The sequence below is a fragment of the Cavia porcellus genome, unplaced genomic scaffold (assembly GCF_034190915.1).
Source record: "Cavia porcellus strain 051 isolate PalLab524CR breed Dunkin Hartley unplaced genomic scaffold, mCavPor4.1 scaffold_16, whole genome shotgun sequence".
NCBI lineage: Eukaryota > Metazoa > Chordata > Mammalia > Rodentia > Caviidae > Cavia > Cavia porcellus.
The window spans coordinates 6,160,350-6,185,054 of NW_026947499.1; the positions used below are offsets into that span (position 1 = coordinate 6,160,350).

A 24,705-nucleotide genomic window follows, 5' to 3' on the forward strand; every position below is an offset into this window, starting at 1 on the left:
AAAATTCCATGATCGGGTCTGTCTCTTGCAGCCATTTGTCAGCATGGGGGAACTAAGGTGAAAAGTTAGGAAAGCCAAAAGGCTATCTTTTTTCTTTTTCTCTTTTCTTTTTCTTTTCCTCCCCCCCCACCCCCACCCCCGCATACGGTTTTGCTATGCAGTGCAGGCTGGCCTTGAACTCACAGCAACCCTCCTGCCTCAGCCTCCTGAGTGCCAGGATTACAGGCGTGCACCGCCATGCCTGTATACTATACTTTTTTTGCAAAAAGAAAATTGTCAGAAGAGGAAATTTAAGAAACCTGCTGCCTGCACAGCCATGGTGGCACATGCCTGTAACCGCAGCACTCAGGAGGCTGAGGCAGGAGGACATCGAAAGCTCAGTGGGATCTGTAGAGGGAGAGACTGATTGTTGGTGGGGAAACAGAAAAGTTGTCTCATTGTGTACTTTACTGTTGGAACCGTCATGCCAAGTACACGTATTTTACTATGCATTGATACGAGGCTCATAGATCTTTGTTTTTTATTTTTATTTTTGCTCCGCTAACTCCTAGAACTGAAATAATGTGCCTCTGCCTGGCTCTCACCTTGGCGGCCACACTTCATCTGGGCACGGTGGCACAACCCTGTAATTCCCGAACTTGGAGGCTGAGGCAGGAGGATCAGGGTGAATCTGAGACCAGCCTGAGGTCCTAGGAGAGCCCTAAGTGAATCTGAAATGGAGGAGGCGCACAGGGAGGCCTCGTAGGACAGAGGCAGAGAGAGGAGCGGTGCAGCCACGCCGGGGACCCCAGGAGTCACCAGCAGCCGGAAGTGGGGGACGGAAACCCCCCCAGGCCCTGCCCACAGCCTCGTCGTCCCCATGCCTGCAGCCTCCCGGCCTCCAGGAAGGTACAAGGCCAACTTCCTCCCGCTTTAAGCCACCCGACCTAGCGCGGTTTGCTCATCATGATGGTCCTGGGAAGCCAGGGGTCCCAGAGAAAGAGAGGGTACACAGGAGCCGTCCCCACAGCACCCAAGAGCCTCCACCTCTGCACAGCCACGTCTACCGCAGCACAGTCCCAACAGCCAGGCCGCAAGCCGGCCTCCGGGCCTGCCAGCCGAGGAGTGGAAAACGGGACCGTGGGACCTGTACACTGTGGAGTGCTACTCGGCCAGCAAAAGGAGCAAAAGTTTGTCATTTGCAGTAAAACAGACACAGAGATGTAAGGAGATGTAGCTTGACTTAGATAATTAAAAATTTAGCGAGTGTGGGCTGCTTTTCCATGGTGGTCCCAGGATTCCCGATCCAGCCCAAGAAGCCCAATTGTCTTGGGGCTGAGGACAGCAGACCCAAGGACACCAGGCCGCTTCCAGGCCAGGACGCAGGGAGCCCCCTGTCCCGGCCACATCCAGAGCCCTGGGCGGGTGAGCACAGCAGGAGGCTCCTCCTGCCTCAGCCTCCCCTGGGAGCCGTGGTAACAGAAACCCAACTAACAGCAGCTCAAGCCCGCGACAGGTGTTGTTTACTTAACAAGCAGAGGGCGAGGCCGCCCGCGAGGCCCGACTGCATCACCAGACCCAGGCTCTGCTCCAGCTCCGGCTGCTGCCTCCCCGCTGCCAGGGCCTCAGATGTCACCGTGGAGGAAGAGACAGAGCGGAGCTCCAGGTCCGCCCACACTTAGCCCTCATCAGCGCCGCACACTTGCTCTTCTATCTCATTGGTCGGAGCCTGGTCACATGGCCACCTCCCCACCAATCACTGACAAAAAAGGTGTTGAACGACACACTGCCCTACACCAATCAGGACTCAGCTCTGCAGCTGGGCCCACCTCCTGCACCAGGTGCAATGACGGATTCAGAGGCACTGGTCAATCCCAACACTGTGGGAGGCTAGACAGGAGTGTTGCAAGTTTGAATCCAGCCTGAGCAACTTAGTGATTTCGCAAGATTGTTTCAGCGTTAAAAGAGGATAGGGGACAAGGTTTAATCCCCAGCATCAAAAGGAAAAAATGGCAGGACCTGAACCTAGGACTATCACAGAACCTCACTGATTTCTTTCCTAGGTACCCCCCCAAGGGAAATGAAAACAGGTGTTCAAACAACACAAGTACAGGATGTTCCTGGCAGCAAAGCTCAAAACAGACAAAAAATAGAATAACCCAAACTCTCATTAACCCAGAGCTCCATATTCCGTGCTCAAGTGGATGGACAACATGGAGGGGGGCGCCCATGGAGTGGAAAACTACTCAGCCCTGAAGAGGACCATGGCCCTAACACAAGCTACCTCAAGGAGGAATCTCACAACAGGACACTCAGTGCCAGAAGCCAGACACAGAAGACATGTGACCTCATTTCCTCCAAATATCTCGAACCAACAGAACCAGAGAGACAAAAGTGGACTTGTGCAGGCCCAGGGCCGAGGGGTCATTGCAGCTGGGTACGGTTCTATTCTGGGGTGAGTGCCATCACTGGCAGTGGCCAAGTAACACCGCCTGGATTCTGAACACACAGAACCACACTGCGGGCCGCTCCACATAAATTTGTTATGTGAATTTCACTACCCAAAAAAGACAGAATTGATTATTACTAAGATGATCTTAAAAACTCAAAATTAAGCCAATAGGCCCCTGTATGCAGTTTCATAAAATGTAACTCAAAACTGCCTTCTTAGCCGGGCGTGATGGCGCACGGCTGTCATCCCAGCATTCAGGGGGCTGAGGCAGGAGGATTGCTGAGAGTTCAAGGCCAGCCTGAGCTACAAAATGAAGTCAAGGTCAGCCTGCACTGCACAGTGAGACCCTGGCTCAAAAATAAAAATTAAAAAAAGGATTTCCGTGTGGGGGCCCATCCTGGATGCCTACCGACCCAACCACCCACGTCCCCTGACTACCCAGCTCCTCCGCACTTGGCTCTGTTGAGCCCTAGGAGCGGGTTTTGCTCAAACACAGGCCCCCTCGGCCTCCCCAGCACCCTGCTTAACCCTCGGATGCTTGGATCGGTCCTGGGTGACCTCTTCGCGGCTCCTAGCTCCAGGACCCACCCAACGTGGCCAGTGGCTTTGCCCGAGGCGCTGCCGAGGCTTTCCCTGATGTGCGCCTTGGTCACCAGAGCTGCAGCTGAACTCATGGCCACCCTTCGATGCTGACCCACACCGAGGACAGTGCGTGCTGACCAGCTCAGCCCCATCATGACACCAGACTGCATCTTTAGGAGAAGCTGCAACGTCCACGGGCCTGATGGCTCCAGCTTGGAAATGCCAAAATCACAGCCAGCAACCCCGCACCACTGTCCCCACCACACTGTCCCCCGCTGTCACCTGCTGTCCCCACAGCCTGGCCAGAGGTGTGTACTGATCTAGAGCCAGGCGATGCATCCAGCCAGGTCCTGGTCCAGTGGGACCCCCACGACCTCCCCCAGACCCCGGCAGCCCAGCCTCCCAGGAGTCACAGCAACTGGATAACAACTACAACAGCCAAAGGCCCCTGCACGCTCAGGGCACTGGCAGGGAACAGGGCCTGCTCTCAGGGCTCTGAAGGATGGGAGGGTCTGAGACACAGCCGCTGGCCACGGGGACACCGTGGCTTGCAGGGGCTCAAGAGTTAGGAAGAGAAGGGGCTGCTGGGAACGGAAGTCACTGAGAAGACAAAGGGGACCCCAACGTCCCTGGGCGGGTGCTTGAGGACCCCAGTCCGCAGATACTCAGGGCTGATCAGCAAATGCAGTGTCCGCTTGAACTCCTTAAAAACTTTTTTTTTTTTTTTTTTTTTGGTATCGGGGATCATACTCACAACCTCACGCTTGCCAGGCAGGCGCTTATGTCACTGAGCTAAGCCCTGGCTCTCTTTTACACTGCACGCCCCCCCCCCCCCGGCAGTGAATCCCCTCCGAGCGCTGAGGCAGCTCCCCCTCGTCTTCTTTGCACTTGCCCTGGGGCTCTCGCTCCGGAGCCCCTTTCCTGAGAGCCTTTGCCAGGCCTGACCCACCGTCCAGCGACCGGCGCTGCCGAGCGCCACCCAGCGGAAAGGCAGAGACATCACCCTGTCCTGGAACACTCCCAGGCTCTGGCACCCATGACGCGGGCTCTTCCCCAAGGCTCTTCACCAAAGGTCGACGTTTGGAATGCTTCGGGACATCACAGCAGCCACCACAGCACCACCAGAGACCCTCAGGAAAGAGGACTCCAGAAAGAGGCGAGGTCAGCGGGATGAGTGCGCTCACGGGAAGAGTCTTCTGATGGGGATACGTGGCGACGTGGCTTTTACACTCATCAATTATTTTATTTAAACAGTCACCATGTTTGTGATCAGGCCCACATGATCTGCCTCATGCAAATGGATGACCCAGGCCTGGACTGGCATCAGGGGACCGAGGTACTTGGAGGGGACCCATGTGCACAGCCCCTTCCTTCCGGCCTGAGCTAATACACAGGCCGGTTACTGCACCTCAGGGGGCACCCTGTGGGGCCAGGTCAGCCCCAGAATAAACAATGTCTGAGAAAGCCCCACAGTGGCTCCCCTCTGCTCTTAGATATAATGCAAATCCCTTATCTGTGTGAAATACTATTTAGCCATGAAAAAGAACAGATTGCCAGGAGGTCAGAGCACACAGTGGTGAGAAAGAAGCCACACAGGTGGCCACAGACTACAGAAACATCAAGGACCTGTCAGCCCACAGTGACAGGAAGCATGCTGGGGGTGACCAGGGGCTGGGAGGAAAGGGGCAGAGAGTGGGTCCCCAATTTTTTATGAGAAATGGGAGGAACCCTGTGTAACCAGAAAGGGTGATGGTTACACCATGCTGAGAATGCTTCAAAATGCTCGGTTTATGTAATACGATTCTCACTGCAATTTTTTTTCTTTTTTGAGACAGGTAATTCAGGCTGACCTTGAACTCATGGCGATCCTCCTGCCTCAGCTTCCTCAGCACTGGGATTATCAAGTTTGCCGAGATGCCCAGCTAAAATGTCATTGTTATGTTATGCACATTTCACTAGAACAAAAAAATCCAGTTCCTCGGCCCCAGTGGCCGAGGGTTCACTGCTCACCACCGAGGCGCAGCTGGCGGGCACCACACTGGGCTGCAGACACAGGGCATCTCTGTCTTTGTAGAATGTGACACTGGCAGGGCTCCCACTGGGGACAGGGAGGAGTGACACATTCTGCATCAAATGACAACTCCTCAACAGTAGCACTGTGAACCCAGCACCTCCGACGGAGCGCGCACTTAGTAGGGAGGGGTTCAGTGGACACCCATCCCATGAGCCGGACACTGTGCCTGGACACAGGACCCAGAGCTCTGAGCCCGGCCTCTCTTCCGGGAGAAACAGAAAATCCAGATTTTCATATTAAACCTCCCAGCTATCAGATATTGGCTCAGAATTATTAGACACCAGCCTGGCCCAACAGCTAAAGCCCCTGGGCTGGACCTGCCACAAGACGCCCGTGTATAGCCTCTGAATCAGATGCTGGGTGACAGGCCCCCTCCCCACGGGCACAGAGGCAGCGCTCAGCGAGCCAGGCAGGTCACAGAGGCCGCCACATGCCCTGTCCCCTCTCCCGGGCTCCGGAAACAGCACGGGGGAATGAACCAATCTCCTTCTCCTGCCTTTGACTGTGTGCTCAGCACCACGCACAGCTCAGCCCAGCAGAAACGCAGATTCTCAGTCTACGTCCTGGGGGAGGCCACTATGGGAGCGCATCCCAGCAGCGGGCACAGAGGACTCACAAGGGGGCCCAGGGAGGAGGTGGCTCCGGGAACCTAAGACATGGCCAGCAGGAAACAGAACCAGGATGAGCTCCAAGGCCACCAGGCCGAGGCCAGTGGCTCCCAGAGCTACTCCAGGGCGCCACACGGAGGAGACCAGCCCTGCCACCCAGCACCCAGGCCCCCACCCCAGAGGACCATGCTCAGACCACAGCAGGCAAGCCCCACCCCAAAGGAGGAGCACCCCAAATGAGGAGATCCTTGTCACAGCAGAAAGGACACGGGAACCAAGTCTGAGCCCTCCAGGGCACATGCAGAGATGCCGAGGCTCCGCCCTCACCTGCCCCACCCTGGAGCAGACGAGGGGCCACAAAAGGTCAGGGATCAGCATGTGCGCTGGCCGAGGCCCCACCTGCTGCATTTTGTGTCCAGAGCTTCCCTCGAGGCCCTGTTCAGGAAAAGGGAACAGAGTCTGGGCCCCTGGTGACAGCTGACCTCTGTCACGAGGCCCGGGGAGGATTCCCAAGCTCACGTCCTAGGTCACCTGCTGTGCACAAGCTGCCCTGTGACGGCTGCCATTTGGTGCTCCCCCCCCCCCCAGCTCCTGAGCCAGCTGCCCAGCCTTGACCCTGGAAACCGATGAACCTTGAATCTGTTACTTATTTGCAACTTCAAGTCCTCTTCTTCTCACAGTCAAAGCCACATCACTCCAGCACCTGTCACGGTTAATTCCTGATACAAAGTTTCCCGGTGGAATCACTTCGCAGTTCTGCCTTCCTGCCGAACCTGGCAACAGCGCCCTGGAGAGGCGCAGGCTCAGAGCTCACACAGAAGCCGGGAAGGAAGGCCTCCTCCCGCCCGTGCCCTAGTGAAAAGCGTTCTGAGCGCGGATGGTGAAATCATATTTTGCATATAACAGCATGGACAGGAAGTCTCAATTCTGCAATAAAACTCTAACCCAGAAACAATTATTAAATCATCTCACTAAAAATCTGCTAGTATTGGCTACATGTTTGTGGATGGCCAAATAGCGTAGAAATAATCAACAAGCATTTAAACTGTTTCGGGAGTTAGTTAAAGGTCAGTCCTGCTACTTGCAACCTGTGCCCTCTGGAAGATGCTCCGGGAGCCAAAACGCCCGCTCCTTGAGATTTCCGGTGCAGCTGTGCACTGCCCCTAGCGGTGACATCAGCATTCAGGACTCCAACCAGGGTAGCCCAGGTGACAGATTTTCCAAGACTTCTGATTGGCCAGGGGAGGAGACAGCCGCAATTACTGGCAGCTCCCAATTAACCCTCCGGGGAAGGAGAGCTGGTAAGGCGACCCAAGAGGATTCACACGGCTTTGCCCTCAGGGGCCCTGTCTGGTCTGTCCCCAAGGTGCTTCGGGCAGTTTTGGAATGTAGCTCCCCCCACCTACCCTGTTACTGGGTATCAAACCCAGAGCCTTTGCCCTGTGCTACATTCCCGGCCCTCTTTTATTTTGGTGTTGAGACAGGGTCATATTAAGTTGCTAAACTGCCTGGGTGGGATTTAAACTTGGACCCTCCTGCCTTGGCAGGCAGTGCCACTCCCAGCTTTGAAGACAGCTTCTTGGCTGTGGTGGTGATGGTGGTTGTGATCACTGTTGGAGGCAGGGTCTCGCTGTGTAATTGAGGCTGGCCTTGAACTCACTATGTAACCCAAATTGGCCTCAAATTCGCAGCAATCCTCCTGCCTCAGCCTCCCGCATGCAGGGATTACAGGTGTACACACAGCCCTTGCAGGCAGCTTCTAAACCCATGGCCCCGCCTGGTGGCCCTGACAACCCCACAGGCCCCTCCCTGGGTACCGCCCTCCCGCCTGGCCAACCAGCCGGCCACTTTCCGGCTCAAGGAGGCAGCAGCCACCTGCAGGGCGCTGTGGCCTAAGAGGCTGCGGCCATCGCTCAGTAGGCAGTGAGGCACCAGGTGCAACAGCCCAGGATGGAGATGAGCGTGGACACCGGGCTTCCTGGCCGAAGTTTCTCATGAAACCCAAGCCTCGCCTGCAGCCTGGCGACACCCGGAAGCCACAGAATCGCACAGCTGTTGCCCAGTGGATCCTGGGAAGCCAAGTTTCCAGTGGCTCCTCCCACTGGGGGGGCCTTACATCGGTCCAAGGGAGAGGAGGGCCCTCATTGGCCCAGCTGGAGTCACATGCCCATCCCTGATCCAATCACTAAGCACCAACACAGGAGCTACTCTGATTGGTCAGATGCAAATTATACCCTGCCCGTGGGACCAGGGGTAAATTAGTCAATGTCAGACCATAGGGCTTCAGAGCAGGGGCGAAGCAGTTCGCCAGAAGAAAACCCGGGTGTTGTCAGTGTACAATCCCAGTGGGTTCACTATGAGTCCATGATGGAGCTCTTACTGGTCAATCAAGAAGGAGACATCTGACTCCGGAGGACAAGCCTGGGCTGACTGTGGCCGGAGGTGACACCAGAGAGAAGGGGTCACGTTCAACCCCTGGGTCCAGCCGTACCTGATGCCAACCCCCCTTGGACTTCCCAGCTCTGGGGACCTGTAAACTCCCATCACAGCCCCTTGCACATAGAAGACTCCAGACTCTAGCAGCGACATACTCTCACACTTGGCACGCCAGCTCTGTGAGGCACCCAAAATTTCAGCTCAGGAAATTTAAAATATCATAGACTTGGGTGTCTCAGACAAACCCGGAGAAAGCTGCATTCATCTTTAAAGCGGCTCTCTGAGAACAGGGCACGAGGTTACACGGGAGATGTGCCGGTCGGAGTCACTCGGAGGAAAAACCACCGGGCAGCGGGACCCTCCCGTACCAGCTCGCTGCAATGCAGCCCTGCCCGGGGTCCTCAAGCTCGGAGCCATCCTGCAGAGCCGAAATAGCTCTGCACACACATGTGCTACTATTTTTAAAATGTTACATAAATGCTACTGTAACTACCAAGCCCACACTTCAAAAGCACTGCTGAAATTATGACTTTCAATCAATATGTTTTGCTTTTTTAACCAAAAAATTCACAATTCGATATTCTCCCCATCCTGAAGACCTGGACAGTTTATTGTTTGTTTGTTCGTTTGTTTTTGACATTAGAAAGGCTGCCTTCTTCCTGAGCACAGTGAAAGGGCTGTAAACACATTCACAGAGCACACCCGCCGTGATCATTCAAGGCGGACTTTGTGTCTCAAAGAGTGGGGAGCCGGCTGGGGGGTAGCTCAGCCGTAGAGCAGGTGCCTACCCTGTGCGGCCCTGGGTTCAATCCTCAGCCCCACCGAAGGAAAGAAAAGGCAGAAAAGGCCAAAGAGCAGGTGGTTCTCTTGGACTTCACAGGTCACACCCATAATCTCTGTCACCACTGACTTTGTGGTTACTGTGTCAAGCGACCGCAGTGATGTCAACAAATAGCCATGGCCGTGTGCCAATAAAACTTTATTGATAAAAAGAAGTTGAGGGCCAAGTGTCCTCCAGAAGCCACAGTTTAAAGGTTGCAGAAAATACAAGCGGAACATCAGGAGCCAGGGCCAGCCCGGTCAGATGACACACGCACAGGCCAGAAGCTGGCCACCGAGGCTGACAGGTCGCAGCTGTGCTCCGGAGCAGCTGTGTTGACCCTGGGGCAACTGGCACTGCCAGGCCTGGTCCCCACAGCAATGGTGAGGACAGGGTTCTAAACCCCGAGCAGGGGCGTGAGCCAGGCTCTGTGCTGAGCTGCTGACCTTTCTGTGCCTGTCCCCCACCCCCGCCCCCAGCCCCGAGCTGTCCTCTGCGGACTGAGCTTCCAATACCAGGCCTCGCCCCAGCCTCAGGGCTCGGAGAAGATCTCAGAAAAACTCCTGCCTTGACTCACAGGCAAAGTTCACATGTTGATCCGTCCCATGCAGCCCCCACACTCAGGACCACAGCCAACACACAGTAGGGTCTCAGGATTCAACGGAAGAAAGGCCCCCACTGCCAGCACACCTGGAATGCAGCTTCCGAAGCAAGTTCCCAATCTACACAGGGTCTGAGCCCTGTCACCTCTGCAGCCTCCCTTCCCCCTCCCCACTGTCCCCTCCCCCAAAGGACCAGCCCTGTCAGCATCTTTTCTGGCTTTTGTCCCTGCCAATCACACTGCAACCACAGGGCCTTTGCACTTGTTTCTGCCTGGCCGGCTCTTCCCCAGGACAGACACCAGGCCCCTCCCTCAAACAGCCACACACAGTAACAAGGTGGTGCTATTCACAAGGAACAGGGTGAGCCAGGGAAGGTGCCAAGGAAGACAAGGAGGACCAGTACCCGCTGTCCAAGTGGGGAAACTGAGTCAGTGAAGTGGAGGAGCCAGACCAGCACTTCTCAGGTCTCCCACTTTGCCAAGAGAACCCAACACTGGCTGTGATCCTGACAGCTCCCAGTATTTACACAGAGCAGCACACAGCCCCCAGCTGGCCAGAGAAAGTCTCGATTCGCTGCCACCAAGAAAACACCTTGGGCAGAACAACACTGCCCGTCTACACTGCGCCTCCCTCACCCCTCACGCTGCCCACCGGGGTCCAAGCCTGCAGCCTCAGCCCAGGCTGCCCCTCCCCACTGCACCACAGCCTCATCGCTGGGCTCTGGTGTCCTCGGTCCAGTGTCCCCAAGCCCACTGACCCCGCCCCACAGCAGCCAATGAACCTCAGAAGGGCAGAGAGGAAGCCAGCGAGGACCTGAGCTCCGTCACAGCACCAGCACGTGCACAGCCCAGAGACCCCAGCAGATGGCAGCGCTCTGGGCCTGGGACCAGCTCGGCCACCTCGGCCACCGGGCCCTGCACGCAGAGCCTCGCCAAGCCAGAGATGTGGCTGCCACGGGTCATCAGCTGCGACACTCAGAGCCAGGACAGGTGCTGGAGCCCGCTGTGCCCTGGGCACCCCCAGTCCTGGGTCAGGAGCCCCCCTGAGTGAGCTCGGGTTAACACCTGGAGCCGGGCAGACGCTCCATCACCCTCAGTAATAAAACACAGAGAATCCATTTGGGTGCCATTGATTTTTCTAAGTAACTATTTTGGGGCTGGAATGCGAGGATCGGTATCGATCAGGCCCGAGGAAGGACGAGGCACACAGCACCCCGGCGGCTGCGGAACCAGGCCATTTGGCAGGGAAGATGTTGGGTGGTGCGAGGTGGGGGGACACAAGGTGACAGCCGGCTCCCTGCCCGGCTTGGTGCCCCCGGCTGGGACAGGGGCATGGATCTGCCATCATGGTCGTCTGGACCCAGAGCATGCAGCTTCTTTATTCCGGATCACGATTAAGGGCTTGGTGTGCATTAGTATGATCGTAATAAATGGAAGCAAAGGCTGGCGGCTCCTGAGAGCTTGCAGCTGCCGGGCGCCGTGCACAGAAGCTGGTGAGGGTTCAGGCTCCGTCTCCCTGGGGCTCGTTCTGGTCACCGAGGGCCGGGTAAGAAAGGATCCACCTCCTGGAAGAAGTCTCCCTGCCCACCCTCCGTGCCCCTCTTCTACCCTGGGCAGTCACCCCGGTGGCAGCCCTGCCCCCGTGTGTGCACAGTACCCGCCCACAGGAGAGTTTCAGGGCCCACTTTACAGGCAGGAGAACTGAGTCCAGAGTGGTCGGGGGGCAATTTCCTAAGAGAAGCTGGAACCTCGATTACGATACTGAGTCCCCCAGTTGCTGGCAGCTATCAAGGAACCTCTGCAGGCCCGATGTCCCCACAAGCCCTTCAGGTCAGTGGGCCAGGGTCAGGACGAGGAAGTCTCCCCCAAACAGGTTTTCCACACACGGCACAAATCTCTGCTCCACTTGAAAAGTACGCCTTCATCTGTGGAATCCAAATAAGTCGCAAAATCAAATAAATCAAACCCAAAATTCAGTGTCCCAACAGCCAGGCTGGTGGCGGTGGTGCACGCCTGTCATCCCAGCACTCAGGGAGGCTGAGACAGGAGGATCCCAAGTGCAAGCCTAGCCTGGGCCATTTAGCAATTTAACTGAGACCTGTTCTCAAAATAACAAAGAGCTGAGATGTAGCTCAGTGTGAAGGCCTTGCCCTCAAGCCCCAGGGCCACCAAAAAGAAAAAGAAAAAATATGGGCCAGAGTGAGAGATGAGGCGGAAACAGAGACAAGGACACACTGCCCCTTAACACCTCGCTGTCTCAGGAACCACCTCGTCCCTCGAGGGCACAGGAAAGGACTCCTCCCCACCTGCTGGTACAGAGGCCTCCAGGCAGATTCCTGCCATGCTGGCCTTTGTCACCGTGGTGGACGGGGCAGGGCCAGGCCCCTCGCACCCACAGAGCCACCTGCCCTCACCATTGGGAACTGGACTGGGTTAGGTGGGGTGGCCCAAGGCACACAGCCAGAGGACACCCCAGCCTGAGCCCCGGTTAGGCAGGTCATCACCAGCTGTCTGGCAATTTCCTCCTATTTCTGGGTGACACCTGCGTGGTTCATCCACACTCTCTTGAACCTTGGGCTCCCCAAGACCCCGGACCCGGGGTGAGAAGGTCCAGCACCAGGAGCTGGCCAGACAGCCCCCACCTGCCATCAGGCTATGATGTCGCCATGGTGTCGCCCTGGCTAGAAGGCCGCATCTCCCCTTCCCATCCGTGAGGGGCTCCTCTCCGGATGTCCTCACTGTCCACGCAGGGGAGGCCACTCTCAGACCCCTCTGTCCCAGTGAAAGGAGCCACCGGGCCGCACCACACGGGGGTGGCGTCCCGGAGACCACGCTCCCCTCCCGTTCCCTGACTTCCAGCCGGCCAGGGGGGCTCTTTGTGTCTCCTGGAGCCGGCGGGCGAGCCCAGGCCCGGGCTCACGCCTCCTTGCGCTCGCATCCGGCAGGAGGCCGGGCGGGGAGTGATTTACTCTGGGAACCTCCACTGGGCCACCATTAAATCACAGGGCGGCGACAGCATTTGCATACCGGCGGCCCCCTCTCCGGGGAGCAGCAGCACCCGGCGAGGCCCCTCCCAGATCGCGGCTGCCGGGAGAAGGGAGCTGCGCGCCAGGCAGGGCTGGGGGCCGCTGCTCCGAGACGGCGCCCCCGCCTGCGAGCTCGGGACGCGCTCAGCCCGCCGAGCCGAGCCGCTGACCCCGGGCGCCAAGGGCAGGTCCGGTCTCCCTGCGAGCTGGGAACCGCGGCGCTCGCTGCAAAACCTCACGGGCACGAGGGGGGCTGGGGCGACCGCCGGCCCCGTCACCGCCTGAGCGATTCGTGCGCTCTCGCCAAGTTCGCTTCCAGATTCTCTGCGCTGGCGAGGCCGGGAGGGGTCCACCCACCGCACGGCGCCGCGCACGCTGCCCACGCAGGAAGGGGGCAAAGACGGCAGCGCCTGGGTGCGGCGGGCGCGCACACCCCCGCCCCTGAAGTCGCGGTCCCTGCCCAGAGCCCTGGGACCGAAGGAGGGGCACCCGCGGTTACCCAGCAAATCCCCCCAGTGCCGAAGGACGCCTCGCGCGGAGCCCCATCTCTCCTCCCAAGTGTAGGCAGCCAAGCCTCCAGCAGTCTCGGGCTGCTTCGGAGCGGTGCTATATATAGTTATCAAACCGCCGCGTCTCCGTGCTCCCGCGGCGGCGGCGGGGACTGGCGCGACACACACACAGCGGCCGCGCAGCCCCGCACCTCCACCGCGGGGCCGGGGCACCGATCCAGCCGAGCCCCGGCAGGTGGCCGTCTTCTTCCCTCTGCAGACCAGGCCCCCAGAGCCACCTGCCACTGCCCACGGGCTGGGGACAGAAGGGAACATTGGCCAAGTTTGGCACAAAGCCGCCGGCAGGCAAGCTTCTCCCGGAGAGCTGGAGCGGCCTCTCAGCGCCGCCCAGCCATCGCCGAGCCCGGGAACCAGCAAAGCAGCAACAATCCGCAAGTCGGAGGGGCCGCGCGTCTTCTCGAGGGGAAACCGGTCCGTGAGCTTCGGCTCGAGAAAGCGGCCCCAGCCCGAGCAGCCTGGCGCGAAACAGCTCCCAGCCTGCTCCCTCGCCCGGAGGCTGGGGAGTCTCCAAGCCCTCCGAGCCACCCTCTGGGCCCGGCCACGGCCAGGCGCTGGCGGGCACCTAGCGCACACGGCCGGGGTCCTCCCGGGGTGGGGCGTCTCCAGGGACGACGCGGTCTCCTCTCCCGGGGAGCCGACACACAGATGCGCGAGCCGCAGTCTTGGGAGCCCGGCAAGCTGCGAAGTAAAAGTTTGTGTTTCTCGGCCGCATCCTGCGCCTCCGGGTGGTCTGTTGGTTAGGCACGCGGAGAAAGGTTTGCGCAAGCCGAAACTACCTGCTCCCCAAATGCTGGATCCCCGTTTTGCAAGATCTGGAGCGCCGAGCTCGCCAATGCACATGAGCGCTGCTCGTGACGACTCCGGGTTCCTCGCGGCGCCAAGATGTGCGCCCGGCTCCTGGTGGGGGAAGGGGCGGCTCCGCCAGCGCTGGGGCTGAGCTGCCCTGGAACCAACAGGAGCCGCCCCAAGGTTCCCCAACTCCCGCAGCTGAGGCGGAAAATACCTGACTGTGCGGGCCCTGCAAGCCAGGCGCTGGGGACGGCGGCAGGCAGCCGGTGGAGAGCCCACTCCCCAGCCCCGGGCGATGGCTCTGGACCCCGCGTTATACGCGGCCCCCGCGCGCCCCAGCTGCCTGGCCATTCTGCCCTGTCTCGCCCGTCTTAGGGTCCCCGTGCCCAGCTGCCCCATTTCCAGGAGGCAAGCAAAGGGTTTGAGAAGGGTCCACTTGGGGAGGGGTCCCTTTGCGGATGGCAGCAACACAGGGGCGCGAGGAGGGGCAGCGCTGCTGGAGCAACCCCAGTCCCCGCAGGTGTCCTGAGCTCGCACCCCAGGACCGCAACCTGAGGCGGCGGCCGCCCCAGCAGGGCGAGGAGGGGACGAGGCTCCGGGGCGCCCCCGCCGCCCACCCCCGAGGCCACACGCACCTCCCCGCCTGCTGCCCCCGCGCGCCCAGGAAGGATCCGCGGGGAATCTGGGGATGGGGTGAGGGAGGGACCGCGCCATTGGTCTCCAGCGTCCCGGGGTCGCCCCAGCTCCGCCTAAGTCCCCGAGATGGAAGCCGCCCAGGACTCCAGGAGGAGGCGGCCGCCCGGCCGCGGAGCCAACTTTGCGCGCGGTGGCGGCGGGGTCAGGGTCGGGGACGGGGACGGGGACGGGGTCGGGATCGGGGTCAGGGACGGGGACGGGGACGGGGATGGGGACAGGGTCTGGGTCCGGGACGCGTTACCTGAGCATCGCAGTGCAGTCAGAGCCAACAGGAGCCGGAGCGGCGGCGCCCGGCCCGGGGCCCGCATGGTCCTCGAGAGCCCAGGCGGCTACGGCCGTGCGCCGGGCATGGCTCGCTCCCCGCAGCTCCAGACGCAGCGCCGGGGCCGGCGGCGCCTCCTCGGCGGCGCCTCTGCGCGCTCCGGCTCGGCGTGCGCGGCCGGGAGTGGGGCGGCCGGGCCGGCTCAGCGCCGCGCGCCCTCGCCCGCTGCCCCGCGCTCCGCCCGCGCCGCGCCGCCCCCGCGCCCTCCGCCGCGGCCCCCGCGCCCCGGCGCCCGGCCCATCCCGGTCCCGGCGCGCGCCGTGCGGCCGCTCCTCGAGCGGAGCGGAGCGGAGACTGAGCGCGGGGCGCCGGGCGCGGGGCGGGGACGGAGGCAAGGAGGAGGGGCGCGGGGGCGGCGCGCGGGACGAGCCACTCGGCTGCGAGGAGGCGCCCGGCCGGGGGCGCGCGGGGCGCGGGCTGCGAGACGGGGTCCCGAGGAGGTCGGGCACGCGAGGGGGTGGTGTCCCCAAGGTCGAGGGGTGAGGGCCCAGGACATGGTGCCCAGCGCGGGTGGGCGAGGTCTGGAGAGAAGGCGTCTGCCAGGGACGTGGGGCGCAGAGCGCGGTCCCGTGACACAGCTGGCACTGCTCGGGGAGGGGGCGCCCCCATGACCCGGGCTCCAAGCCAAGGGAATCCAAGCCCCAGAGCCCGGCTGGGTGCGGCCAGGAGGCTGAGGCAAGAAAGGGCATCTTGGAAATGTTTACAGGGTGCGAGGCGGGGAGCCTCAGGGACCCCCCGCGCAGAACGCACCTTCCGGTTCCCGCAGGCCCTGGAGGCCGAGGCCCCGAGTTCTTTCTCCTGGGATCCAGCCCGAGGTCCACGGACGAGATCCTGGCCCGAATCAGTGGGGCGCGGAGAGAGTCAGAGACCCTTGGCCTCCCGAGCTTGTGCCCCGTGGTGGCCACAGATGAGGGACCAGGCCTGAACGCCGGTGCGCCCACAGCGGCCTGAGGCTCCCCTCACCCCAGCCTCTCAACTGTGCCCCGGTCCCCCACGAAAAAGTGGGTCAGACTTCAAAACAGACAGCCCGGGAACTGCGCACCAGGCTAGGAGGACTCCAGAGTCCTGCCCGCTGCTCCACCTGCTGTCTTGCCTCAGTTTCCCCACCTGAGAAATGGAAGCCTCTGTGCAGCCACCCACAAAGCCCCAAAGCCCCTGGCCTAAGACACACGAGTCAATCTGGAGTTGTCCACGGGGCACACTGTCCCCCAGGGGCACACTGGCTCCTCCCTGGGCCAGGGGCTCACCGGGAGGCGTGACCACCCTGGCTTCAGGGCAGCCACCACCAGGTCGGCTTCTCAGTGCAGCCCCGAGGCTCAGCCCTGCCAGGGAGAGAGGGACAGAGCGCCAAGCAGGTGGTGTCGCTCACCCAGGTTGGTTCCAGGACCGCGCGGGCCTTCCTGTAGCCTCTCTGGGGTCCCTGGCAGGGTCCTCGGTGACTGGACAATGGGGCCTCCCAGCGGCTCTGTGACCGCGGCCCTGTCTCTCCTGGGATCCAGGCCTGGCCCCCGGCTGCCCAGCTCCCCACGGTCAGTGTTTGCGGATTCCAAGGCGGCCGGTGTGGGGAAAGCCGGGCAGGCGTGAGGCCAGCGCTCTGCACCGGGCCACAGGGCAGCCCTTCTGACGGGGGCCAGGTCCGCCCTGACCTGGGAGGGGACCGTGACATTCCTGAGCCCACAGCCCTGGACATGGGTGCCAGGGGTGTCCCAGGCCCCGGCGGCCTCAGCCCTCCTTCCCCGCTGGCTGGGCCGGAGCGGTGACACTGGAGAGGCGGCAGAGGGCCACTCTTTCCCGCGCCGTGTGGCTCTCGGTGCCCTCTCCGGGCTCCAGGGCCCTGCGCCCCGCTGGGGTCCTCTGAGTTTGCTCTGGGGATCCGGGAAGGGGGGTGCAGCAGCTGCCCCTAGAAACCCCGCCCCGAAAGCCCAGACTGTCACCCAACCTGTGCAAAGCCCGAGATCTGCCCGCCCCCCAACCTGGTGTGCGGCTGGGGAAACCGAGGCCGGGCGTGCTTCCGCTCTCCGGGTTCTGTAAGTGGGGGAGGGGCAACAGCGCGGCCACTGCTTGTACTGAAGAGCCACATTGCCATCAAGTGGCCACGAGCGGTATTGCAGGCGGGCCGCGCCGCCTTGCCGAGGCCTCGGTGGGCCTGCAGCTGTGCACCGGGGACCCGGCCACTACCTCACGGCGACCTTAAGGAACCCCTCAGCCTTTGCATTGCCAGCATTGGGCGACAGCAGGCAGCTGTCCGCGTCTCGGCCATCGGATGCCAGGTTCTTTGCAAAAACCGGGACTTTGTTTTCCAATGCAAACCTGATGCTCCGCGCGGTGTCGCCTCCTGGAGCCCAGCGCTGACTCAGAGCCGATGGGGGAGGGGAGCCCCGGCACAAGAAGGCCGCGGTGGCCCGCGCTGCCCCGGGAGGCTGAGGCGGAAGGCTCTCGGAGAATTCGAGGCCATGGGATCCACAGTGAGTTGGAGGCCAGGCCAAACTATAAAGCCAGACCCTGTCGCCAAAAGAAAACCACAGTGTGGAGACGAGATGGGCTCAGCGTGGAGACCTTACCTTGCAGGAACCAGACCCGGGGTGCGATCCCCAGCAGCCCTGAAAAAAGGACAAAAGAAACAGTGCAATCGCTGGATTTGCAGACTTATTGTGGCTCGTTCTCAAAATTTTTCTCAGAACTGGACTGAACCTCAGGCCCTCACACTCGCTGCATCCCCGGCCCTTTGTATTTGTTTTATTTCTTTTTTTTAAATTTTGAGACGAGTTCAGTAAGTCGCCCTGATGCCTAGGCTGGGTGTGAACTTGAGATCCTCCTACCTCAGCCTCTTTTAGCACCCCTTTTAGCACAGAGAGCAGAGCCGCAGGGCTCAGAAGTGCTGGGGTCAGAACCCCGGACACTGCACTGCGGCCACCGAGGGCTTCTCGTCCAGGCATGCCTAATCCCAGCCGCTCAGGAGGCTGAGGCAGTAGGATGACAAGGTTTGAAGCCAACCTAGGGCAATCAGGGCAGTTTAGGGCAACTTTTGCCACTGTTTCAAAATCCCATTAAAAGGCCTGGCGGGTAGCTCTGCCGAGCATTTGCAATGCCCTACATTCCATCTCCAGGACTGAAAAACAAAACCAAAAAAGGATTTAGGGGCTCACACAATCCCAGCACAGGGCTACAGGCTTGGCAGGCGGGTCTCTCAGCAGGAAAGAGATATCATTGGCCAAGGTGAGATCACGTGTCTGTCCCCGGACCAATCACCACGCGCATGGGGCTGTCATATGCTAATTAGCGGGAAGCCCTTTGGGCCCCAGGTGCCGGGAGAGGCGGTCACTCGAGCGCTGTCCCCTCTGCTACAGGCCCGCAGTGCCAGCGTGTCCTGCGGCCTGCCCAGGACAGCCAGTCTGGGCGGGGTGTGCTGTCCCCATTTGACTGGTGAGGGCACTAGTGGGCCCCACGTCCCCGGAGGGTCTGCTTAGGTCTGAACCCTCCATGTCCCCAAAGAACCCCCTCGTTGGCCTCCCGGACACTAGACCCTTGAGCCAGGGCCTTCGCACTGAGCTGCACCCCAGCGCCTTCTTCATTTTTTAATTTGGCAAACGCTCTCCCTAAGTCCCCCAGGCTGGATTTGAACTTGCAACCTTCCTGCCTCAGCCTCCCAGAGCACCGTCATCGCAGGCAGGCGCCACACTGTGTAGTGAAGTGATTCCACAGCGTGCATCCTCCTGGGCCACTCTTTCCCGCGCCGTGTGGCTCTCGGTCCAAGGAGGAGATGGGGTGGGGAGAGCAGCAGGTTAAGGAGGCCACGTGCTCCCCTCGCCTGACACCTTCACCAGGGGTCCCCCAGGGACGTGGCCTCCTCTGGAGCTTCGATGGCCACTAGGACTGGCTGTCTCTGACCAGTGCCTGGGCCAGGGCCCTGCACCCCACAACCTCGCCTCTGTGGCTCTCAGCCCAGAGACACAGCTCGATCCATAACCATGACAGGATGATTGGAAAATTCCCCGGATCCGACCCGCCGGGGCGGGGAATCAAAGCGGTGAGCGGGAATAATTCAGAGAAAAATGGAAATCCAGCAAGAGCGGGCACGCATTTGCATAATGACAAACATCTGACTCTTAATACCATTCCACCTCCGAAGGGAGGCGTTCGCTATGCAAATGCAGCCAGGGCCCGGAAGCTGGGGCGTGAGGAGGGGGGGTCAGGCCCTTCAGGAGTCCCCAGCCCCAGCACCGGTGGCCTGACACCCATTCCCAGCACCCTTCTCCCCTGCCTCTTCTCTGGAGCGAGAAAGCTCGACACCCTTCTGCAGACCCACTTCTGTCCTGTGAGACTCGGTGGAAGAGGTCCTGAGGTCACTCCGGCAGCTCTTTGTCTACAGGAGCAAAGAGCACAGGTGTCTGACCAGATCTATCATTTCTTGCTTTGAGCATAATCTTGATGGCTGGACTTGCAGCAGTCGTCCTGTGAACATGAGGAGGCCAAGAGCCCCATGAAGATTTTTCAGACCCTCCCATCACCACTGAAGGATAACCAGTTCTAGGATTCTTGAAACATAAAAAGAAAGCCTTTTTAGTCACAGTGGTGAGGTATCCTGTTGTCTGAAAGCAAGGATGTTTGTTACTGACAAGGCAGAAAGGTTAAGTGACACAGCCCGGGCAGTGGAATTTACCACCAAAACCTGCAGGTCCCAACTCCCGCTCCACCGTACAGAGAAAAGAGAGAAGCAGTAACTCCTGATAAAGCCAAGCGTGGAAGAGCACCACACTTGTCATCTGAGCAGTCCAGAGGCCAAGGCTGAGGCAGGAGGATCACTATGAGTTCAAGGCCAGCCTGTGTCTCAAAAAACCAGGTAGGTAGATTAGATAGATAGATAGCTAATTTTCAAAAGTGTTTCAAGACAGGGGCTTGCTACACAGTCCAGCGTGTCTTGAGCCCTGTGTATACGGGTCAGGCTGCATCAACAGCAGGCAGGGCTGACCCCACAAAGCCACAGGACAGCAGGAGCACCCTTTACACTGCGCATCCCTGCCGAGGTATCCGGCAGCTTCCTGTGACTGTCACAAAATGCCTGGGGCCTCTGGGTCAGAATGACAGAAGGTTTGTCTTGGCTGTGGGATCTGGGTGCTCTGAAATTGGAGGCTCGAGGGCGGGGGTGGCACAGGTAGACTTCACCGGTCCCCGGAGAGCGCCCTTTGCTGCCCCGGGTCCAGATGGATTCAAAGAGTCTCCCTCGGGGTCACTGAGGTTGGAGGACCCAGCAGTCACACAGTGCCAGGTCCAGTGCCGGAGGTGGACTGGGCTCCGGCGCCTTGGCCTTGTGAGCTGCCCTTCCGCTGGGTGGCACCGGCAGCATCGAGCCCCAGATTTGTGGCCACACCCTGTAAAGATGCCGGCCTGGGCCCAGAGGCTGCGCGCTGAGGCTGAGTGGGGCTCCCGGCTCTCCACATCTGCACCTGCGCGGGGCACTGAGCACAGTGACCAGCACAGAGCACCAGCCAGCCGAGAAGCTTGGACCGACCCAGGTGGGGCTTTAGCTTCGGGGAGGTTGTTTTTGGTTTTGTCTTTGCTTTTGTTTGTGTTTTCGTTTGAGGCAGGATCTCATGATATAAACCCAGGTTGGCTCAAACTCTAGATCCTCCTGCATCAGCCTTCCAGCGCGTGGATCTCAGGCCCGCACCACCAGCCCACTCAGCTCAGATGAGTGCCGACTGCACTTCATCAGCACTGGGACCCAGCACCGCAGGGAACCGGCTCCAGTCCGCCCATCAGCTGTGGGCCGCTGGCACCTCCAGGGCAGGGCCCAGGTGGGGTGCGTACAGTGTGGGGTGGTGGGCACTAGGGAGGGCAAGTGGAGAGTGAGGCGGGGGCCTGGCCATCATCACGAGGGACCGAGGGTGGGCACACTTGGCGCACACCGGTGGTGCCCGTAGACAGACAGGGAGCCAGCAAACCTTTCTACCTTTTATTTTTTATTTCTTTGTAACCAGGAGCCACACTCAGGACCTTGTGCTTGCCAGGCAGGTGCCATGCTGCCGAGCTGAAGCCCCGGCCAGCGATGTTTCTCAGAAGCACAAAGGAGGGCGGCCCGCAGTGGGTGGTGTGGTCATGGTCACCCTGTGCCTCTCACTCCGACACCGAGAGGTCACAGAGGAACCCTCACCGCACAGGCCCCAGCACGGTGTGTAAACTGCGGGACATGCTGTGAAACTTGGTAGAAAATCACCCCAGCAAGGCTGCATCTGTTTAATGACAATGTGTGTCACATTCCGGACGTCCTGAGAGGAGGCCAAAGCCAGGGTTGCTGGGAGAGTTCCTGCTAAAAATTACAGGAGAGAGAGAGATTCCAGTGAGCGAGAGACAGCAGCGATCCCGCTGGGGACAGTGTGAGTCCTCAACACAGCGACCCTCCCCTCTGTGCCCCTCACGCCTGCCACGAAGGCTTTCAAAGGCAAAAGCGGGTTATTTACTTTTTTTCTTTTGAGACAGGGCTCACTATGTAGTCCAAACTGGTCTTAAACCCATGGGGACTCCCCTGCCTCAGCCTCCCGAATGCTGGGATCTGGCCAGTTCGTTGAAATACACACATAGCTGGGCGTGGTGGTGCAGCCAGCACTCCGGAGGCTGAGGCAGGAGGATTGCTGAGAGCTCCCTCCAAGAGAACGGAGGCTGTCCAGGTGACAGCTCCCCGCCCCCGCCGTGGCTGCCACCCCGCCTCCTGGCATCAGACCACCCACAATCTTTCATATCTACCTTTGGGGGAGCCACTGTACCACTCCATGGCAGCTGGCACATTTTCCGTCCCAGTCCCTCCACTGTCCCAGCAGAGCCCACTGTTCTCCATACAAACTCAAGGAACCGAAGCACGGAAAAAGCAGCATCCTTTCCTGCAGCCCAGGAGTCTGCCTAGAGTGTTAACTGCCCAGGCACCTGGGCCGCAGCTTCCCGTGGTCCCACCTCGGAGGAGGCCAGTCACAACCTAAATATTCCTCGGGTCTGCAGACGGAAGGTTAAAAATGGCACCGTCACCTTGATGGAGCGGCCACTGTGGCCCAGAAGCCGTGGACCACGGGAGCAGAGACCCCAGCCGGGAGGAAGGAGTGTGGGGTGAGCTGGACCAGCCCCCCATGCAAGGGACCCTGACATTTTCTGTCTGAGCCTTACCCCAAACTGCAAACACAGAACGTAGCGGCCAGGCAGAGGACCGACCTCCCTGAACCCAATCTGCAGGGGCGGCCAGGAAGCGCACCAGGCTAATGGAACTGTCACAGTGCATTGTGGTCACTTACAATACGCCCTCGCCAGCTCAAACATGAAAGCAATTATGTGACACGGACTTTACAAGTTCCTGCAGTCTTCATCGAGGGGAGGGAGGCACAGCCCAGTGGGCTAATTTAAATAAAAGAGGGAAGCAGTGGCAGGGACCTGTGACCCCAGCACTCAGGAAGCTGAGACAGAAGGACCGCCACGAGTCTGAGTCCAACCTGAGTTACATCGTGAGACCTCCTCTCCTGCCCATGAGACGTTCCAGGGGTCACTGAGATCCATTCACCAGGAAAATGTAAAAATTCCCACCTCTGGGGAGTCCAGTGTGAAGATGCAGAGTGGGATGGGGTGTAAACAGCACCTCTGAGCTCCGCCTTTGCGGGGGGCTGCAGTACCAGGCTGAGCCCCACCGATACTGGCTTAAATTTTCAGGACACGAAGCCTGATTCGACCTGCTGGTAATGATGGGTGGACATCGGTCTGGTTCGCTGGGATGGGATTTTTTTTTTTTTTTTTTTTTTTTTTTTTTTGTCTTTTTGAGACAGGATCTCCCTATGCAGTTCAGGCTGGCCTTGAGCTCACTTTGTAGCCCAGGCTGGTCTCGAACTCCCAACGATCCTCCTGCCTCAGCCTCCCGAGTGCTGGGATTACAGGCATGAGCCACCACACCCCACTCTGGGAAGGGATTTTTTTAAAGTCAGTCGGGACATTCAGAAACTGCCCAGGGAGAGGACCACTGAAAACAGGCCCAAGAGGGACCTGGGCCCGGCAGGACCAGGCTGTGGGGAGTTGAGGGACTGTCCCACCTAGCTCCCCCAGGCTGGCGGCTTCCAGGCGACGTGTCCTGTGTTTGATGTCTTTTCCACTGGCAGGGACTAAACCAGGGGCTTGCAGTCCTGAGTCCTGGAGGTGGACGGTCACCGCATAACCAGGAGACACAAACCAAGTTGTCCCAGTCCACCTTGGGGACAAGCTGAGGGGGACTGAGGGGAGGCAGGACAGCTGCAGGCCGGGCCAGGCCACACCCGGCAGCCCGCACCATCAGATCTTGGCGGTCCCACTGCCCCTGTCTAGCTCCAAAGACCTGGACCACAGCTCTCCCCTGGCAGTGCCCGCCTCTCCTGTCCTCAGGGACTCCAAACAGCCTTTGTGTTGCTCCTCCAGGCCACTCTGCCCCCTTCTTGGGACCTCTGTCCCTCTGTGTGGCCAGCTTTTTGTCACTGATAAAATTCTAAGAACACGTTGACTGAGCAGAGGTTTACCCTGCTCCTGGCTTCACAGGGTGCTGTCCATGGGTGGCCTGCGTGTGCCCAGGTGGGAACAGCAGGGTGGCAGGCACGGTGGAGGAGGGAAGAAGCTAGGGATATGAAGCACCCTTCTGGGTGATACCTGGCTCCCGCCGGCCTCAGCCATGGGCTCACTCAACGGTGGGTTAAGTGAGGGATGAATTCTTGCCCAACTGTGCTGTCAAGGGTCAGGGCCCGGCCGGAGGTGACCCCGGGGCAGGACCACCCCTGGGGTACCCTCCCAGGCTCTCCCTTTCTGCTTCCTGGTTGTCAGGAGGTAAGCTGCTCTTCCCACTGGGTATTCTGCCATGCTGACCACCAGCAAACCAGAATTCCCCAAAACCAGAGCCACTCAGCCTCTCCTCCAAGACGTGTGGGCAAAACACACGCAAATGCCCACTCATACGTGCATTCACGTTCAAAAAACACACAGGAACATTCTCATGTACACACACAAACACCCCGTGCACAGGTGACCCTCCAGCACAGGGCCAGCCTGTGGAAAGGATCCCCACTCCAGGAGCCTGTGACCACCTCAGACCCTGCCCACCCACTGCCAGGGCCAGGGAGGGCACCAGCCACCCTGCTAGACCCACCTCCCAGCGCCCACATGGCTGAGTGCTGCTGTGTGACAGCTGTGTCCTCTGTGAGCAGGCCCTCTGTGCTCGGACCCAAGGCCAAGACCACGTGGGGCAGAGAAAGCCAGGTCCCCAGGGAGGCCCCGCCCAGACCCCTGCTCTGCAAACACCCTTGGAATCCGATGGGGTGCCCGTCACAGCCACCAGCTGCACCCCAGATCTGTGGGTGACTCCCCTGAAGGCTGGTGCCAGTATCAGGGGCACAAGGGGCCCTGGGCCAGACGGTAGGCTGGGCATTCGCAGAGCGGAAGGAGGGGGTGAGGGGACTGGCTGGGGCAGTGGGCTGGTATCGGGGGAGGGCTCAGGGGAACCTGGGGCCCTCCTGGGAACAGCAGGGTCCGGGCTGCAGTGTGAGGGGCTCCACGGCCCCTCTGGCGACACAGTGAGAACAACAAAGCAAGGGCAGGCGTCTCCCCACAGCGGACCCCGATTCCAGCTCAGCAAAGCCGGCCTCAGGCCGGGGCCTCAGGGACGATGCGCCCACCCCACGCAGGGAAGACGCGCAGCAGGGACACGGGGCGGGCGTAGCGGCCCGGCCACCTCCACCCACAACACTGGCGAGCACACGGCGCC

At 60.1% G+C, this 24,705-nt stretch overlaps 1 protein-coding gene across 2 annotated transcripts in view; it reads right to left on the minus strand.

Moving 5' to 3' along the window:
* Positions 1-15,075, minus strand: part of Tmem132b (transmembrane protein 132B) — a 279,115-nt gene extending 264,040 nt beyond the window's left edge. Inside the window, exons 1-2 of one of the 2 annotated variants that reach the window (XM_063225481.1) lie at positions 14,874-15,044; positions 13,924-14,044 (exon numbers count right to left, since the gene is read on the minus strand). In XM_063225481.1, the coding sequence (XP_063081551.1) occupies positions 13,924-13,987 (64 nt within the window). In that variant the 5' untranslated portion in view covers positions 13,988-14,044; positions 14,874-15,044. Of the gene's footprint in view, positions 1-13,923; positions 14,045-14,873 lie in introns of both variants that reach the window. The other variant, XM_063225480.1, reaches the window with a different exon arrangement.
* Positions 15,076-24,705: the final 9,630 nt, after the last annotated feature.